The 21,169-nt window shown below is 42.1% G+C and overlaps 1 protein-coding gene across 4 annotated transcripts in view; it reads right to left on the bottom strand.

Moving 5' to 3' along the window:
• Window positions 1-21,169, bottom strand: part of lrp8 (low density lipoprotein receptor-related protein 8, apolipoprotein e receptor) — a 158,365-nt gene that overhangs the window by 12,620 nt on the left and 124,576 nt on the right. For all 4 annotated transcript variants that reach the window (XM_044044077.1, XM_044044078.1, XM_044044075.1 and 1 more), the window contains exons 10-15: window positions 15,350-15,521; window positions 11,335-11,559; window positions 9,831-9,949; window positions 8,331-8,470; window positions 1,953-2,094; window positions 300-452 (exon numbers count right to left, since the gene is read on the bottom strand). In XM_044044077.1, the coding sequence (XP_043900012.1) occupies window positions 300-452; window positions 1,953-2,094; window positions 8,331-8,470; window positions 9,831-9,949; window positions 11,335-11,559; window positions 15,350-15,521 (951 nt within the window). The remainder of the gene's footprint in view (window positions 1-299; window positions 453-1,952; window positions 2,095-8,330; window positions 8,471-9,830; window positions 9,950-11,334; window positions 11,560-15,349; window positions 15,522-21,169) is intronic.

The following is a 21,169-nucleotide window of genomic DNA, read 5'->3' as shown; positions in this document are numbered from 1 at the left end:
TTTATTCTCAGACTTTTTCCTCAGTATCCTGTAGTTGTTTTGTTTAACTATCTTTCAAAAACATGTTTTAAATGTGGCCTTAACACTCTTCCGTAATAAAGAAATTGATTTGGTAAAGAAATAGTTTTACACAGCTCATCATGTGTAGGTTTAGGAACCCTTAAATATCATCATAGTCTGACACTATCATTTCAGTGACTGATGTAGAAGTCATGTGACATTTCCCAGTGAATTCCTCCAGCTTGCTACGTTAACATCCACACTGTGTGATTAATGGGTTCACAGTGTGTCAGACTCACCTATAGCACAGCGTCTCATGTCTGGTCCTAGTTCCATGCCATCAGGACAGGCACACGTGTACTTGGGGGAGTGGTCTGTGATCTGAGGGGCCTTCAGACAGAGATACTCACAGCCACCGTTGGGCAGACTCCCCATATTACACGTGTCTGGGGCTGCGGGGACAAAAGAAGACAGACAGGGGGATTAGTGGCAGGGTGACGTGGTGTAAATGGAGTAGTCAAAACATTTTGGGTCAAGAGCTGCTGAAACTAAGCCTCAAACATACTTTACACCTGCTTCGAATTAAGACGAAATGGAGCCATTTGAACATGTCATGACCCAACAATGATAACACATTTCACTTTCATGCTGGGACAAAAGGGACAGAGGAAGAAGAGTAGAGGAAGAAGAAAAGAGAGGACTTGGGGGGCAAAAGAGGAAAAAGTAGCAAAAACATTGGATGAGATATAAAAAAAAAAAATGTAGGACATAAGGATTGAGAGAAAAGGTGAGAAAAAATATCTGGAAGGTGTAATATGTGATGACTTTCGGTTTTGTCGTACTCAACCATATTTACAGACAAATTAAAGGTGATACCAGATTTGATCAAATATTCCCGCTCCTCAGACACATACGTAGTGTGGAGTTGCTTCATCAAATATTTAATTCACACTTTTAGGCCTCTTTGTTCTTACGACTTGTTGGCATTTTAGAGAGAACATGCTAATTTCTGCGATATTTCTTTGAGCAGAAATCCTGATTTATTAATGAGAGAATACAAATAACTCCCAACCGGCACTGAGACACTAGAGTGAGGGGAGAAAACAAGAAAAGCATACAGCACTCGCAGCAGCAAATTGCACACAAACACACGTGGGAATAAACAGATACTGGCACTTGATGTGCTCAGCACTTTTCAATCGAATTCCATGTATGAGGTTATTTGTTGTTTGTTGTTTTGGGCCGTCCTAACAAAACGTGTTATTTGGTCTACACATTAATATTTCCAGATTCTGGTATTAAGACGTGCAAAACTGAGAGGAATTAGGATTTTGTGTTGGTACTTGTCATGTTGTCTATGTCTATGTGCAATCGTGTAAAAGTCCAGTGTGTAGGAAGATTTACAGCCTGAAATTGAATATACTACTAAGTATGTTGAATGTAAAATTGCTCTAAAATAAAATAAAAAACTAAGAATAAACCTTTTTTATGTACTTTAGGGAAAGGTACTCTACCATTTTGAACAACCATGTTTTCTACAGCAGCCTGACCTGACTGTCTGTTTCCCATTTTAAAACGGAAGCTCATTACGCAATCAAAGAAGAACAACATCCTCGCTGGTATGTGAAGACCACTCCAATTCTCTGATGTGCTTGGGAAATCAAGGGGTGAGCAAAGGAGCCGGTGTTACAATAATTACAATAAATACAATGTCGCTAATTTGTACACACTCGACCTTTAAGAAGACCTGCGCTGTCACCCCGGTGTTGTCACTTATTCCATCTATTCATTCCTCTGCTCCAGTTGGATGGAGCTGTGCTCAGAAATGTGATGTGTACACACTTACATGATGGCACATGGCATGATTACTGCCCATGACTCCAAATTAGCTCCATTAAGCGATAAAAAACCCCCCTAGTCTTCTGTGTTGTCGCTGCATGTGCACGTCTTACCCTTCGGCTGCCTCTGCTCGTGAAACACGATGAGGTCCAGCGGGTTGTTGAGGTGCTCCGCCACCTTTGAGACATCGTGTCCCGTCAGTCGGTTGACACTGTATATGGCTTCGTCCTCCAAGTCTGTCCAATATATGTGATCCTGTGTTGGAAACAAACAAACACATAAATACATAGTACAGTGTAAGTTTAATAGAGTGACAAATAACCCTTACGCTTTTTCAGAAACATTTTATTAATTTATTATCCAGCTACAACTGCAACACATTTAACACAATGAATTTGCTTTTCATCTCTTTAACAGCGATTGTTAAAAAACTTGCACAAGGGAGTCATATGGGATTTTGCTTTTAGAGATGAAAGAGTGTAAGTGAACACATTGTGCAGCTTGCAGAAAAAATATCAGCACACTGTAAAAAAAGGCTGTTCAATTAAATTCACAAATGTCTCAGCTTTGTTTTTATTGGGGGGATCTTTTAACAAACTGTCTGTGTACAAACTATGCCCTGGAGGATTTGAGACAGAGTGGGACCTTCATTCTCTCTACTCATCAGTTTTGGGTTTTTTTCAGTTTCATTTGAAGCTCGTTAATTTTTAGGCTCACATTTGTGCTGTGTTCTGTTCACTTTGGCCCAGCATTGTCTTTTATTTTCTTACAGCACTAGCTCAGCCAACACTGAGTGAGCAAAGGATAAAACAAAATTGACCGGACTCTGTTTATCCTCACCGTAGGTGCTCAGTCAACGCGTTTACATGCACAGTCTAATCCAGCAACCGGACAACTCGCCGTGTCCGAGTGCACATGCGGAGGAGAAAATACATTTAATGACCATGTACGTGTGACTCCGCCTCTGTAGGTGGCGCAGTATCTCTCTATAAGCTAGTGCATATTGAATCAGTTTCCTGTTGAGCTTTACGTCACAGAAAAACAAACACCAAATGGTGAGATGGCTCGAGCTGTGGTTCTGTATGTTTGTTTTGTACCTGCTGTACATGTTAATTGTGATACTAAACTGCAGTTTATACGTTGTCTCCTTAAACTTCTGGGTCAAAGACCGGGGGGTCCGACTCCAGTCTCACTAAGTGTATACAAGCAGGAGTAATCGGACTATGAACCGCATAATCCCGGTATGACTTACTCAATTTAAGTCAGACTAACGTGTTTACATGACCTTAAAAAAACAAATACCATGTACCATTGACACAAGAGTGGAATAAAAGAAAGGCAATGGCAACATTTTAAAGCAGTAGCTGGTGTCTGACCAGAGGTCAGATTTTTTTTTCCCAACAAGTCGCACCTGAAACAGTAAATAACACAAAAAGAATTTAGTTACACCTTAAATAAATAACAGACTGACCAACTGGCAGGGGAAAAAAGACTTGTGGGTTATTGTTTCAACGTGTCATTCAATTTTGGTTTAAGGAGGAAAACCACATCATAACGATCATTACTACTGAATCACAATACGATATCAACCGAATGCTGACAAAAGCACATCATCCCACGCACTCTTTGTAGCTCTGAAGTGCATTCTGTGTTGTACCGTGTCCTGTTTATGCTGACATCAGGGATGTGCTTTTTAGTAGAATGCCCTTCGTGAGAGATGATTTCTTTTGGATGGATGGATGGATGGATGAGTATGAAATACATGAATTGTGTGGGCGGCGCCGCACGAGGGCACTGCAACTGTCATCTTTTTTTAATGCCTTATAAACCAATGAGGGTTGGATCACTTTGGGAATGACACTTAAATAGTGAATGCATAAATCAGTCATGTAGCTCCTGCTGTAAATAGCCCCCTTGTGGTAAGAGCGGTTGCCTCTAGAGTGGGAGATGGGCAGTTTAAACCCCGGCTGCTTACCATTAGAAACGCTCAATTTGCTTCATGCAACAGAAACCAGAGATCAGCAACCCACTGGATGCTCCTTAATGGAGCGTGTGAAATACTCATACAACCGACTACCTTTGTGTAGAAAATTAAATAATTATAATGACTTGTTCCGCCATTTGCTGCTGTTATTTACACGGACATAAAACAATAAATACTGCAGGCGTAGACATGTGAGGTTATTCACTCATGATCCTTTCTCATTCTCCTGTCATCTGTCTAAAAGCCCTCTTCACGCCACTCTACTACGGTGCCCGGTTTCTATGGCAACCGCAGATTGCTTCATCTGCACTGGAAACACATCAATTAAGAAAAGAACAGAGAATTACAGTGAAAAAAAAAACACGGAGATGCTGTGATCAAGGGGGCAGGTTCCAAAAAAAAAAAAAAAAAAAAAAAGGAGAACATTTCAGGAGATAAGTGTGTGCCAGACAAAAGGTCGTGTTGGCTCCCATTTGTATTTTTTTTTCATTCAGCAGAGATGGTGTTTACAGTTTTATGGTCTCCTCCAAAGGTCAAGAACCTGTATGGATCCAAACACAGATTTGTCTAGTGTGTGTATTTATGGCTGCATGTGCATGCCTGTGTATGGTCGAGCTGTAATCCCTGTTCTCCCTTTGTGCTCGGTTATCATTCGACTTAACCTTTTTCTCTCGATGCTTCTCTTCCATCTTTCACTGTGCTCCCTATCACCCATCTCTCAGATTCTGATAACCTTTACTCGTGTGACAGCAGTGCTGAAACAATGAAAGACAAATATCAGCCATGGTCATAACACAATTCTCAAATATCTATCGTTTCGCTGCTCCCTTTGCCTCCTTTCTCTGCAGATGTCTCTCTCTCTGTCTCTCTGACAAGCCTTTCCTCTGCTCTTCTCCTTCTAACATTCAGTCACAGCATCTGTTACTTTTTGTTACCCCTTGAAAGCACTGCAGACCCAAAGCGGGTCAGCGCCCCTCATTGTACGATCAAGGTAAACCCTTCATGTGTGGAAGGATAAACCAGGTGTGCGAGCACAAGCTCCCCCTAATCACACAGCTTTGCCTCACTTCATTCAGAGTGGTCCATCTGTGGTTGTCAAGGAGATGGGCGCGCGCTGTATCTAAATGGACGTGGAGTGTTTTTGGTGATAAGGGGAGAGAAGCGTTTGATGATTTTGTCATGACGCTGTCCCACAAGAACGAACGCCGAGGCCTTTTGACTGCCACATCCGTGTGACGTGCCTTTGCTTGTCATGCCAGAAACCTACAAATAAAAGCTCAAACAAAACAATCGCACACAAACTTTTCACTTTCATGTGTTTCCTTTGTTGTATGAACCCATGTTATAAAATACTACTGTGGAATCTTCTGTTCACCTCTGCTTTCACACCGCCACCGACTGTAATGTTGTTGTGGTTTGTCAACCATGCTTAAACCTTCATGGATATTCACTTTAGCTGCACTTTTTATTTTATTCCTATGCGACTGTGAGAGTGTGTTTTACTTTGACAACTGTCCAACTCTCGCAAAATGTCTTTTTAATTTAGTCGAGGCAAACACGGCCACATTTTGCTGCACCTGTGAGGATGCAGATGCTTTACAACCTGCATGCTGGAGCTCATGGCAGAAGAATAAACACAAGCCCTAACATCTTATTTCTTTGTCTCCCTGATCATATTTTACGTCTTTCAGTCACCGCCCTCCTCTCGGCTTCTTCCGCCCAAACACATCTCATCTTCTCTCCTATTCCCTCAAGTCAAACAAAGAAAAGGAAGAAAAAAAAAAAAATGCAATGACACTAAAGCAAGAGAAGGAGAAAACGTTCCTCTCTGCGCGTCCGTGTGATCCACATTTCCCCAGGGCTTTGTGACTTGGGTGGGGGGTTGGACACCGACTGGAAGGATTCTGTAAGAGTCTGTTTGGTGTTAGCATTTTTTTTAAGACTTTGATATATCGTACAAATCAATGTCTGTTCTATGTGGCATTAGAAAAAAAACACATCAGCACAAATATGAAGACGGCAGATGATACTTTAAAGGGGAATTCCCTTTACAAAAGGTTTCATAATTAGTCATAGAAATAGCACCATTCTGAGTGGTATCCATAAAAAGTGTGGACAATAATAAACTGCACAAATTACTGATGCAATCACCTTAAGGGGACAGGATCCAAAGGATTGAAAAGATCCATAAGATTTAAATGAACTTGAAATTGACCTTAATTGTGGCGTACACCCACACTTCATTAAAAAAAAACAAAAATTTTGTTTAATCTTCATCTTGAATTAACTACAAATCCAGTGTGGAGAATGAGGAAGGATTTAAGAAAAAAAAAAGCAGTACAATTTATATGAATATGTTAATAGGCTGCTTAAAAGTGAAACAATACGACAAGAGATTAGATAAATGACACCGCGTTGGGTCGTGCCAGTCTGACAACGTGTGATGAGGAGAGATAGTCAAATGAATCTGATGTGATCTGGATGGTGGAGTAGGTCTTAAATAACAGCGCGTGCCGCGATAAGAGCAGGAATTGTAAGCTCGGGCTTCAATTGTACAACAGATGATGCTTCTGTTCAGTTTAAGAGGAGTTAAATGTTCTCAAAATTCTATTTCACATGTCATGACTGGGCCTATTTAGGTTGGTGTAGTGTTTAGCCCTCTTGCTTTTGCAGCAAGAAGACCCGGGTTTGTGACCCTGTCGGAAACAAGTGCCTCTCTTCATGGAGGTTCCATGTTCTCCCTGTGTGTGCGTGGGTTTTCTCTGGTTTCCTCCCACAGTCTAAAGACGTGCAGATTTGGGGATTAGATAGGAATTGAACACTGTAAGTTAACTGTAGGTGTGAGTGTCAACTGAGATTGGCACAGCACCCCCCGCGACCCTCATGTGGAGGATAAAGCGGTAGAAGATAGATGGATGGAGACTCTGAGGCCAAAAATGCTCCTGTTTGGACCCGGACTACCTGCTGCACCATTAACAGGTTTTTAATTTGTTCAGTATCATAAGCAGAACAGAACAAAGCGCAGAAGAGCTGAGGGCCATTAATCTCTTGGGATGAACTTTCACTGCTGCCTGAAACATTGCTTTTATTCATCTCCCTTACAAACACACACACACACACACAGGCACACATTCACACAGCTGGAGATGATGGATGTCCCCTCTCCTCTTTTTCTTTCTCATCATCACAGTGTGTGGCGCGGAACATGCTTCACCTCCCCTCTCCCTCTCTCTCTTCTTCTCATCTTCACCTCCTCTGCTTCTCTTTCCCACCGTTCAAACCTTCTGTATTGGATGGGCTCTAACAGACTTACTTACTTACTCCTGCCGCAATAAATACACTCAAATTAGTTTCATTGATTGCTGGACTCAACTGTGACTCCACACACTCACTAACTTTGAAATAGGGGGGTGGAGTGGCTCAGTGTTTAAGACCCTACCCTGTGTGCGAAAGACATCATGGTCGCAAGTTCGATTCCACCCCTGGCTGATTGTACTCAATTCCATTGTAAGTCGCTTTGGATAAAAGCGTCTGCTAAATGACATGTAATGTAAAAATAACCGTCCTCTAAGGTGAATCCTGCTACTGTAAACAAACCCCACCACCAGTTTCCACTCATTTCTTATTTCACATAATTTTTCTGAACTTCTATGTGATTCATACAAAAACAAGCTACATCACAGGCAATCCCTGTGTCAAAGTGTGCATCCATCATATCACTATAGCAGCAAAAACGAATATCCAATGCCTACATCTGACTTACTAAAAATCTAGAAACACAAAACCACACGGGCAACAAACGAACGGCAGGGAAAAAAATACGGCCAGACCAATTTGTCTGTGTGTATCTACAGCATCTACTGGAGGTCGAATAAGGCCATAAGCATCTGCGTTAACTTTTAAGTAGATATCTCTCGCACCATCACTGCCAACTGCTTGCAGGAACTCCATGCCAAGTCCCAGCAAAGAAAAGTAAATGAACAAAATATATCTTCACTTTGTTTCAAGGTTATTATTCCTCCATTTTCTATTTAAATACTGGACATAGCTTCATTTGAGCCACTAAATCAAGCTAGTTATAACTCATTTCACCCTTTTGCCAAAAGAGGCTGCATAATTCATTCGATATAGCTTTAATTTTTAATACACAGTATTATGGACCGAGACCCATTTGGTGCACATGTGCGGGATTATGTTAATGGGACAGATGCCACCGGCAAAACAATCTTAATTTAAACGGCGGCATCATCACAAGCAGGCCAATAATGCATCTGATGAAATGTTCTGCCTTCGACGTGTTTACCTATATCACACTGCATCTATCTATCATTTACGGGCAATCACATCAAAACATTGGTATGGTGCCAAAGTTAAAACATATCAAATCAAAGGTCATAAAGTTTTACAGCCTTGTTTGAGCATCAGCACTGTGAGATACGCCTATAATATTCATCATATCATGATAAGGGCTTCATTGTAACATCAGTCACATCAGCCTCTCACGCACCTCAAACACAGTGAGGGCAAACGGGTGTCCCAGGTGATGATGGGAGGACAGCAGCACTCGGCGGTTGTCTCCATTCAGATCCACACTGGACAGCAGGTGCAGCTTGGAGTCCACCCAGTACAGACGCCTGTTGGACAAGTCTGTGACGAGAGAGGAGGGAAAGAAAGGGAGACGGATGAAGAGAGGGAGAGAGAAGTCAGACCTACAGGGTGAAATGTGTGTGAATGCAATGGCCCAGTAGCTACACCATCAATCTTCTTTGACATGACAGCTGAGACCCTGCGCTGAGAAAACACAGATGTGATTGTTATATTGCTGGTTGACTTCTTTGCTGAGGGACAAAAAATACACGTGCCCTTGAGCAAACTGATTACTCTTGCCGGACTTCTTTAAAGGTTAAAGTCTCGGATAGTGTTTAAATTACGACTCTTGTGCCTTTGCTGCGGGCCACGGTAAAGCGGGGCGGTTAGCTGAGTGTATGCAGATTGCACTATATTTGACAGCAAAGGACGTAATCTCAGCGCGGCTTTGCTCGTACGGAGCACTTACGCACAGTATGTCGATGTCTAAATGTGAAAAGAAGCATGCAAGATTTCAGATCTCCCTCCATGTACTTCCTGTCTGAAACTGACACTCGTTATTTTAAAACTGTCAAATAATAAAAAAAAACGACGTGCACATCTGTATGAAAACATGTTTTGACACGTTAAATGAAACATTTAAATGGGGCATCTTTAAAAGCAAAAATCAGAAATCTTCAGACAATGTAACCACCAGGAGACTTGAATAGCAGTCGTCAACACTGTCTCATTGACATAACAATAATGACTTTCCCATTGATAGAGCAGGCATCTGATTATACGCTTAAGTCAATTAAAGACGTATCCATGTTCAACGGAATGCCAAGAAGAGAAAACAAAGAAACTACAGAGTGATTTTCATTCACAGCTTGACCTGTTCAAAAATCAATGACTGAGGGAAAATAATTCACCTCTTCTCCCGCAGCATTATAGAGCGCCGCTTGTCAAGTCTTTCATTCACCTTTTGTCAAAAAAATAATTTGTTTTCATACAGATGCGGCGACACCTCAATTCCGCAGAGGGTGGCTAACCGCGTGCCTCTCTTTCTCCTCAGGCAAGGGCAACTGAGAGAAATTGGCTCGGGCCACGGAGGGAGTTGAACGGAGTGATGGTAGGTATCGATGGCACATAGCGTCTGGCTTATTAATTCAGAGGCCTGTGTTCGCCGGGCTTGATTGATGAGAGCCAGACACAAACTGAGTCACAACAATAAGAACTACTCAGGGGCTGCAAAGACCTCTGACTGTTTTGTTCTCTCAGCTTTGGCTGTTTTCCCCCTCCTCTCCTCTTATCATCTCTTTTCTCTTTATTTTCGTTGATTTTTTTTGATGGACCTGCAGAGACATCGTCTTCAAACTCTCAGCTCCCAGCGATGGCAGAATTCACTGTCTCTCGATCAACTTTTGATGATTTTACTCACCCAGGGTGATTCCATTGGGCCACTCGATGTGTTCAGACACCAGAACTTGACGGTCCACTCCATTCATCCCAGCCTTCTCAATTTTGGCTTGACCTCCCCAGTCTGACCAGTACATAAACCTGTGGAAACATATACTGACAGGTCAGACGTTAACATCACAGTTGCAGGTTCTGTAAACTTCCTAAAACTGTGTGTGCTCAGGAGGCATCTATGAAAGCCTGGAGTTATATGTATGTACTGAATATAAGTAGTTTGTAGTAGTTTTTTAAAGTTGGACTAACACGTCCACATAATACAATCAGGTGTTAAATTATGATGTACAGGGCACTCCACATTTCCCAGCCAGTATACATGAGAGGAAGACAACAGTGAGAACAACATGGCGGCAGATACATGTTTTTGGACTGTCAAGGACACAAAGGTGGACTTGGAATAGTGCTAACAAATAACAAGCTGAAAGGGGACATATTCTTATTTTGTTTGATTCCCGTTTCCCATTTCTTGTATCAATCGTTTGTGGCTTAGTGTTTCAGGCGGTTGGTCGGTCTGCTGGGAGGAGTCTTTGAGTCACACACCTGCGACCCATCATCTCATCATCGCCCGCTGCTTCATATTCTGTGGTTTTGCATTCACTCCTCGCTAGTACGTCTTGCCTCCACACGCGGTATCAGAGTCCCCCAGTGCTTAACTAGTATTTTTTTTTTTCCCGTCCACTAACTGTTAGTGTTTCTTTTTCACTTTCAGTCTCCTGACTCTGACTTTTGCCAGCAAGCCAGGCCAGCCTCTGCTCTTTTTGTTGGAATCCTCATGGCTTGACTTTGTGTTCCTTAGTTTTTGGTTCTTTATAATAAATCCTTTTGTTACCTTTTTTCAAGTCTTGACCTCCGCTTAGCTGGGGTTCAGTTTGCCTTTTTTTTTACTTTTTATAATCGTCACACATGCTGCCATAATAGTGTAACAAAGGCAGACACACTTCATGGGGTGAAGGTTCCTGGCTCCTTGGGCAAGAAACTTATTCCCAGCACTGGAAGTTTGGGGGTTCCATTCCTGGCTCCTGCATGACTGTGTCGGTAGTGTGTGAATTAGTATGAAAGATGTGTGATAGAAAATATGCAGCACATCGATGCGCTGTGTGAATGTCAGAACTGTCGTGTTCAAGCAAGAATAGACGACTACAAAAGCGATATATAAATACACCATTTGCCATAAACACAGATAATTCCCCACTTGTGCTTGTATACTGGGACAAGGACAGTTTGAAATAACTGAAAAATGCTGCATCTGTAGTGACGTTTGTAAAGTGTGAAGCTGCTTAATGCCACAGATAAGTGTCTCTCCTCATAATAACACTGGCTGTTAACCCATTCAAGCAATGACGGTGTCTGAAATGTTAAGGATTGCGACAATGACCACAGGCGTGTTTGTCCGTCCACACGGTCATCAGTCAGCTTTTCTTGCACCATCATTACAAAAACCACTGCACTCTTAAATTTTCCCCACTCACCCTTGGTGTGGATCCACTGCGATGGCCCGTGGCTCACTCAGCTCAGTGGCTATCAGCACTTTCCTCTTCATGCCGTCTCCCGTGGCAACTGAGATGCTCTTGTTGCCAGAGTCGGTCCAGTAGATGTTCTTATGGACCCAGTCGACTGCGAGGCCCTCGGGGGAGTCGAGAGAGTCGATGAGCGTCACCTGCTGCGATGCGTCACTGGCCTTGTTGATGTAAGCACTGGTGGATGATAGAGAAGAGGTGTGGAAGTTAGTGTTGTGGAAATGATGGCGGGGTAAACCCCATGAACAGACAGCAAGAATCCATCATAAAAGTTGTTCTTGCTCATCTTTTCTGATTCCTTTTCTTGTAAAGACAGACTGGAGCACACCATATGCCTTTGAAACCTAGTTAGACATGGTATTCTTCCATGTCAGGGGCACCCAAACCTAACACCTCTATAACAAGCTCAAACCACCCACTAACCAGCCTCTTCCAGAGAAAACGAGTCCGTCTTCATCTACCAGTGACTGACAAAACATCCTGACTAACTTTTTGTGTTGTCACCCTTCCTATTATATATGCAGAACTCTCTCTTATACTTATTATTTCCTTTCCTCTCCATTTCCATGTGAAGTTCACTCTGACAATGAACATAATTGTTTTAAACACATAAAGCCTGGAAAATAAGACACTACAGGGAAACCTTGAGAGGATTGGAAAGAAAATGTCTCCACCTGCTCCCAATCATCACAAATAAGTAGAATAAAATAAGACCCTGTCGACCTTGTATTGACACAATGAGTTAAGTACGACTGTTCACACCTGGTATTAAAATACATCCTGGATGCGTCACCACATGACATCGGATCTGGTGTCCCTGCTCTTTTTTTAAGTTTTAAATGAAGTTTTTATGTGTTCACATGCTGCTGTCACATGAAATGAGCCATCATTTGACCATCAGTGTTAATCCTGTGGCAGTGACTAGTGAAACCGAGGCTGACAGCTGAAGAGGTGGTCAGAGCAGCAGGAATGGGAGGAGCAGCTTAACCGCAGAGGAGGCAGGTATAGGTGGCGAGATTAGGGATGAGGTCGAGATGAATGAGTCAGACTCGGGAGCAGATTGTGCTGTTAATTACGGTTTGCCACTCCAGACGTCTTCATGAATGAGGTTACAGGAAGCCTGCTGCTGCCATGTAACGGATAATCCAGTGTCCCGCGGTTCATAGCATGGACACAACACCTGTCTCTCAGACAGGGGGGGAAATTGAAATGTAGATAATCAAGTGGACAAGGATGAATATATCTCATATTACTTGTGCAACAATGGGCTGACAACTGGCGGGTACGTCCCATAGAATTACTCACTGTTGTTGTCATGCCAGTTGACTACTATTTTCACAGGGACTTGGTTTTATTCCCAGTGTCCTTCAGCTGAAACATTTACTAACACTGAAAAAACAAACAATCGGGAACAAAAACGTTTTTTTTTTTGGGTTAATGAAACTTGTGTCCTTTTCAATTTCATTGGAACTTGTAAACGCCTCATAAATCTGCCCTTTCACATCATTTCTATGCAAGAGATTTACAATGTAACTTTATTATCAAGTATCAGTATTAAGTTTTACAATTAAGCATCTACATATTTTTAAAGACACATTCTGTAAAATAAAGTCGGACCGTCTTGTGACTTCCGTGTAAATCATAGACTAGGATGAACAGGTTGGGAGGCAGGCTGCAGCGAGGAATAAGACAGAGACAGATGAGTCCAATACGACTGAGCAGATTGCATCTTTAATTGGCTGTATTATTGTTTGCAGCAGACATCTCCATCACGGCGAGAAGTTAACAAGTCATCGACCCCTAGCATGCTAACGGCTCCGAATGAGCTTGGAAAAACACCGCCGCGGTGAGGGCTGATGAGCAGGAACCACATGCTCGGCCATTTCTACTTGATGGAGCGCACCTTTATTAACCACTTCTCTGCAAAGTGTGACGTCCGAGATCAATCATGTCATGGGAATTAAGATGAAACTAGACTTAAAACAACAGCAAACAAGGGAAATATAAGTAAGAAGGAGGAAAATGGAGAACAGAAGATTTTGAAACAATGAAGTACAGGCAGTAGACTTTAAGAGATTTGTTACGTTAGAGCTGCCATATCTTTGTCACACCCTAAAGGATGTAACTTGGAGGGATTAAGCCCATATTACATTTCTATGGCTACATTTAACCTATTAAATTAGTTAGTTATTAGTATTAGTTAGTTTTCAACCTCATCGAACCCTACTACAGTTACACTTGCCATTTACAGCTAAATAGTTCTTAAAAAAATCCTGTTTCTGTTCCAGTTTCACCTTGTCATTTGTCTGATGAATGATATTGCTGTTTTGACTTTTTATTTAAAGTACACAATCTGTGTGTAGGTGTGATAGTACGGAAGCAGACTGTAAATATTGATAAAGAGCTAAAACACTTGCTGCTTTAAAATGCCATTGTAAAGCAAACATTTTATTCGTATGGATTAAGCACTGGTCTGTTGATTGTTTCTCTAACTGGGGTAAACAAACGTCAATACGCTTAACATGCAACACAAACATTTATATTTTATCGTTAAATAAAAAAAATATTAAAGGATAAAAAGGCCACAAACAACCAGGAAAATTAGGCAAATACGAACAAGAAGAAAACTGTACACGTTGTGGATTTCTAAAGCCACTGAGTGTGTGTTTAGTTGTTGCTTTATCAAGACAAATTGGTCCATCTGCTATGTGCATGTTTGTGACTGTGTGTGCAGATAAGTAATGGCGGTGATTATTGAAGCTGTGAAATTGGAGAGAGCATATGGCTCAGCTGAGATGATAGAAGACCCCTCCCACTACCTGCCAGTCATTAGAGTGACACACACACACACACATTGTGTGAAGCAATAATATGAACACACACGCACTGCAAAGGACAAACAGCTCCACACTTTAATGTCAGACTGATGTGACGTGTCACCACCATAGTGATCAGTGGAGTTGTGTTGTGAACTGAATGCATGAACCCCCCTCTTTGAGGTTGTCAGGGCAGCAGTGTCACCTTGTTAAACACACAGTGAGCACATAGTACATTGAAGTGTAAATGCTCTGTATTAATGTAGTACTTTTCTAGTCTTGACGACCACTCAAAGCTGCTTCACACTACAGTTTGCCATTACTATTCACCCGTTCACTCACACCTCACGCTACCAGTGCAGCCGTCAGTGTCTTGCCCATGGGACACATGTACACAAGCAGAGCAGAGCCGGGAAACAAACCCACAACCTTCCACATACAGAGAGGCACACATCAGGTATAAATAGAATCAGGTACACTAGTATCTCGATCTTAATGTCATGTGTAAACCCCAAACTTAATCTAATCATCCCAATTAACCCTTAGTGCTCACGCGGCATAGATCTGCCGCAGGTGCACCCATGGTAAATTGCTGTGGGAATAATACACAACTCCTTATATGGACATCCTGGGGGTGTGTGTTTATAGGTCACATATTCAGGCTTCAAAAAATTTGTTTTTCTCATCTCCTAATGAGTTATTGAGTCAAAGTTATGATTCATTTTATATCGTAGCATTTTTAGTAGCAACATTGTGTATATACTGTTACCTGAACCTGAACCTGGACCTTGACCTTGACCTTAACCTTAACCCATGATCAAGGACCTGAATCACAGAGTGAGGACTGAGCAAACTGTACACCCTTTCCTAAAACGCCTTCACTCTGTAAGCACACATTTGTGAAATCTTACAGTCTTGTTTGTGTGTCCTGCTACCAGAGGGTGTGACATATTGAAGCAGACAAAATGATGGATAGTGGAAAAAAATAGGGTGACAGAAGTACAAGAAAAAAGTGTTATCCAAACTACTGAAGTCCTGACTCTGTACACACTGCCATTCATGTTTTTTATAGACCACACAAATCATATTACCGTACACAGAGTGTGTGTGTGAGTGTGAGAGAGAGAGAGAGTGAGAGTGAGAGTTTGTACCTGTATATTTTACGATGATATAAATCACACCAAAACATCTTGTTGATGGAAACGTCTACATCCAGGGCCACAGCATTTTTTAGTGTGGGAACCACTTGCGTGTAGGCACTCTTCAGCAGGTCTATGCGACAGATCTCGTGGCGGTTTGTGAACATCAGGTATGGACTTTTTCCTGGTGGAGAGGAGAAAAGGACATTAATGTCACAGTAATGTATATGGAACTCTCTGGGAGAACAATTTCTGTCATTTATTTACTACTTGACACTGGCAAAATGGAAGAGGGAGGCCACAAAAGCTCAGGGTTTGTTGCAGACCCTTGACAATCATTAACCTACTATTGCGACCCCAACACAGCACATTTATCATCCCCTGCCCACTCCCAGAGTCAGACATGGGCCATTATTAAGACTGTCAGTCAATACATGAGACCGTGGAAATGTGACATGGAGACATTTCTTGATCCTGACAGATACACAGATGCTGAACGAATGTCTGCCTGTGTGCCCTGGTGCTCAAATTAGCAAAGACCAACAACTAGAAATGACACAGAAATGTCATCTATTTTAGTATTTTAGTAAACCAGCATGTCAACACTGTGTTTTCTAGGTTCTCAGCTTCAGGGGACACAGTGTGTAATGTTTGCTGGCACATCAGTGACCCGAGGTGCATTTCTCTGCACACTGAAGGTGATTCAAGAATTTGAATAATTCTAATTCAGTCAGCAAGGTCAACTTTGCCTTTGGTATTGCCAAGCTGTGGCCCTCTGTTCCCCTCTGCCTCTGTTTCCTTCCTCTTCTCACTGCTCCAAGGCCATGTCACATTCACAGGTTGGTAGGTTGCTGGCCAAGAAGAGAGGATTTGCACATATTTTCTTCTTTTTTGTTAACCTCCCCAATAGCCACACAGCAACTTTTTATTTATATATCAGTGCCTATCAGATGATGTCGACACAATACAGAGGATACGTTCAACACAGCACTGCTCACACACACACTTATCCCATCTGGAACAGCCTGGGACCTATTGTGAGGATGCTGTTATTGGACTTGGCTCTGCGTTTAACACAGTCATGTCCAGTAAAATAGAGACCTACAGTAACTGTGGGCTCTTTGGATCTGTATTGGATTTGTATCTGTACACACTTCTAACTGACACACCGCAGTCAAGTTGGGCTCTATAACTCTTCGACCTCTGACACTCCACACTGGGGCCCCACAGGGATGTATCTTGAGTCCTCCACTATTTTCCCTTTACTCTTATGGCTGTTGTGATGAGTCTGCCAACAGAGATGAAGGACCAGTTCCATTTCTCATTTGTACCCTTCCCTCTTGCCCCTCTTGGGAGCATGATACGTCACCACTTCAGCAGACATGACATGCTGAAGTTTAAACATGAACAAACCAAGTAAATGTCTTCCATGCCTCAGAATGGTGGTGGAGCAGTTTATGTACGTAGAAGAGCATGTAAATAAGTTTTGTTGTGGTTTGTGTAGCTATACAACTTCCCAATCAAAAATAGTTTTATGACAGCAACCTTATTTTCATTGGATCTGACGTGTAACCTCCCAAAAATCTCCTCTGGACGTGCCAATTAGACCTAAACGTTACTCTAACCCTCGTGCATGTGGAAAATGTAGGGATGGGATGAGAGAAGGATTAAGTCTGCAGAGTCTGAATGGTGCACAAATAACAACCTCCCACTTAACTAACTTCAGGAAACATGGTGAGGAACTTGCTCCACTAACCACAATTGAATACACAGTGTCCTCCTTCAAAGCTCTTAGGAAAACAAAGCTACCCGGCCATTACATGGACCATGAACACAACTGGTCAGTTGTTAGAGTGAAGCTCTAGAGGCAGCTGTACTTTCTCAGATCACTTAAAAGAGGCAAACTGTCCTCACAGCTACTTCTCTCTTGCCACAACTGCAGCACAGAGAGTGTTCTTACTTAACACAAGCTGGTGTGGTTTGCCAGCTGCACTGCAGAGCCATGCCTCAATAGGTTTCCTCAGCTTTTGGTTTACTCTGGGCTACTGCAGTGTAACATTTCGGCTATACAATCATTTTCCCCTTTCCACTTGCTCAGAATATGTGGTGGCTGCACGTTGAGTAACAAAATGAGGCGAAGGAGATAATCATGTGTGAAGGGAATAAAGTGAGGGCACGAGGGAAAACAAGTCAGCTGGGTGAAGGAAGAAAGAGGAAGGTGAGAATGACAGGATGAAAAAGAAAGTAAGAATATCGTGTAGTATAAAATCGAATATCGTTATTGCTATTGTATGTATAATAAGGACAGAGATTGATTGTCTTTCATCACTTCCCTCATTGCCACAGCAATACGTCCTCCTCAGGGCACAAAAAAAAGAATGAAGGAAAAAAAGAAAAAGCCGAGTTGTGTTATTGTCTTCAGGCCACAGCATTAGAGATGTCATCAAAAGTGCAGTAATTTTCCCTCCTCAATAGATCCCAGCAGAGTAACAGTCAGCTTTCTTAATAAGAGCGGAGTCCCCCAGATATTTCTCAAGTCAGTGCTGCCAGTTTAGGGGCCGCTCTGCCGCTAATTAAAATAACACGGTGAAAAGATAAATATGGGCTGGGGAAATGCTGTCAGCCACTGTGGGGGCATTGAATTGATTTGGACAAAAGCAGGTGTTTATGTTGTGGCAAAATGCAAAGTAAGAGGAAAAACTCAACAAGGAGACAGTCGGAAAGGTCAGCAATAAAAGTTGCGGAATTCAGCGAGCGGATGGGAATGCTTCGTCGCAGTTGCGGTGTGAATGTGCACACGCTCGGTGAACGTTATTATAATGATCGTACATCTGGGAGTGGACACACATCTAGGTCATACAGACCACGCTACATGATAATGAAGAGATGCTGCAAAAAAAAAAAACAGAAGAAGGGAGCAGCTTATGTCAAGTGCCACAAAGTGCATTCTTCAAGTTATATAAGGCTTCATTATCTCTGTGGTGGAAGGCAAAGGAAACATTCTCCTCTGATAAATATCATACAAATTGTCACTATTTGTGCATCGTTATGAACTTGTGGCAATGACAGAGATTTAAAGGTCATTAAAAAAGAAGATAGGATATAGATGATGAAAATATACAGCGAGTGCACATTTGAGGGCCACACGGTTGGCTGGTGAGTTTTCTCTGGGTTCTGCGGTGTCCTCCCACAGTCCAAAAGCATGCAGATTTGGGGATTAATGGGCAAATTGGACACTCTAAATGGACCGTAGATTTGAGAGTAAGTGGTTGTTTATCTCTATGTGTGGCCCTGTGATGGACAGGTAACCTTTCCAGGGTGTACCCTGGCTTTTGCCCTATGGGACAGGCACCAGCGCCCCTTCACAACCCTCATGTGGAGGATAAAGTGGTAGATGATGAGTGAGTGCACACACCTTCACCACCAGCACAGCCTGCACCTTTCTACACCAGAAAGGCTAAAGGTTTTAAAATGTAATTCAGTGTCTTGCTTGAGCTCTTGTTGCTCTTGTACAGGGGGGTTCCTCCATTGCACCTCCTGTTTGTCTGCAGCTGAAGAGTGGACCATCAACACTAAGTGAAACTGGTCGGCTCGAGTACTCCTGAATGTTGTGCTGCCGTTAAAATATTAAAATGCTTCAAAAACACGATCTTTACTCTTTATTTCAGTGTTTAAAACATAAAAAGGTGTAATCCTGTTGCCCAAGACAACGCAAAACTTAAAACCTTAAAATGCAAGAAAAACTTTTGTAATGTCGTTTTCATAGTTCTTTCAGGGTCCCATGTCAAAAACAGTTGGTGGGGAAAATGTGACCACAGCTTTAAACCCATCTTGAAAAGTGTGTGCTCAAACTGTCAAGTATGGCATAAACTGGTCCTGGCACTGCAGTCGAGCCTGCACCACAGCGTGGATGTGGGAGAAAACAAGGAACGGGAGAAACGAGGCAACGAGGACAGAAAACGAAATAAAGACGTCGCTCCTTTGGCAGTTTGTTGTGACAGCGTGTCGTGCGCTCAAATCCTTACGCTCGCTTCTCTCCGTGACGTTTTTTTACACAGCTCAGACTGAATGTAAAATAATAATGTAAAATAATCCATGTGAATGTTTTTTTATTTTTATATGTTGTATTGATCTTTGATGATATGAATGTGTTTTAATGTAATATTTGTGTTGTGATGTTGTACGGCTGCTCCTTTGGCCAGGTCTGTCTTATAAAAGAGATTTTTTTTAAAGTAACATTGTCAGTTGTGATCAGCTTTCATATGTTTATCCATAACAAGGTTTTTGCGTTTCAGATTCAGCTCTGGTTCCTTCACTGGTCAAACTGTGTGTGTCTACTGCCTGCTATTCTTTATCTCCATCCATCTTAATATACAGCAAACTCCCACATCCTCTCGCTCTCTTATAAATAAACAGTAATCATTCAAGTTGGCAGCTTGGCGAAACACCCATACAGGTGTTAACATAAAAACAACGTATGCAATTAGTGAAGAGGTTTTTTTTTTGTTTTTACTAATATAACCACACAAAAACACCAGTTTAGCGATGAGTTTAACTCCTGATGTTTGAGTTCCCTATCACTCTAAAATTAACCCACATGTTTTTTGTGAGCAACTCTGTTAACAAGCTTCTGCACAAATATTTGTAGTAATAACAGCAAAAGCAAGTAAAAAAAACCTGTATCTATGTATGGAAACCTGATGTATTTTGCCTCCAAGAAAGAAGCACAAATAAACAGCCTCCTGTTTTAGAGCCAATAATATCATTATGTGCAAATGAAAGCGGTGCGTGGCACATGTCACATCTCAACACGGAACCCATGTGCACTCAGTCACAGGAGTATTATTTCTGTGTGAAAATTGACATGACTCCTCTTAATAAAGACGTGTGCATTTGTGTGACCACAAACTAATGTGCGCGGATCTTCGAGTGCACGTGTGTGTCTACGAAGGAGTTCACAGGCGAACATGGCTTCATTAAGTCCAAATTACCTCAGCTTCACAAAGCAGACATCACTCTGGTTTATGGTCCCATCTCTGTGTGAGCTTCTGAATAAATTATCCTTAACATAAACAATAAAAGCCGTACCTTTACGTCAACAATAATCCCGTCACATTTCCACTTCCCACGGCAACGACACATGCAACGATCAACAGTGCAAATGCAGCTTCACATTATTTTTAAATAAGCAGCCACAGATATTCATACAACACATCTTACACACGTGTCGGTCTTTTCACCCCTTGCTTATTTTCTCCTCTAATAAAAAGCCTTGGCCTCTGACAAAGACTGTTTGCTCTCGCTAAGATTCACAGAGAGACATGTGAAGCAATCAATAGCGCTTTTTATGCCACTTAGCTTAAGAGTGAGAGCCTGTTTTCTGCTTTAAGCTCCCTCATTACCAGACCAGTTTGCCCTATAATGACTGAGCTGAAGACTGATGAGAGTAATCACTAATAACACTCTTCTCTCTCCCTCTTTTTTCCTGCTGAAAAGTGAATTTGCTGAGTAACTCAATTCCCTGGAATTGCTCTTTCCTGTAGAATCTTTAAAGTGCAGATCAGAGTTAGCATCACACGTTAGCCAGGGGGCGTAAACTGCGGTGCATACCAAGAGAACCCAGGCCAGCTTAAGTCCGACTGAAGGTATAAATGCAGTAGTAGCTCCCATAGTCCGGTTTTAGTCCCGACTAACACAACAATTGTTGACATAAATGCCCTGATTGTGTTGTGTAATGACAGACTATGTGGAGTCCTGCCTTCTTTAGCACATCTCAGCACAACTACAGTATACGGTGTGGGAGTCGAGTGATTGTGGCAGCAATGAAGCCTC

Source organism: Solea senegalensis, linkage group LG14 (assembly GCF_019176455.1).
Source record: "Solea senegalensis isolate Sse05_10M linkage group LG14, IFAPA_SoseM_1, whole genome shotgun sequence".
NCBI classification, from domain to species: domain Eukaryota; kingdom Metazoa; phylum Chordata; class Actinopteri; order Pleuronectiformes; family Soleidae; genus Solea; species Solea senegalensis.
The sequence above is the reverse complement of the archived record's forward strand: the minus strand, read 5'-3'. Positions and strand labels throughout refer to the sequence as shown.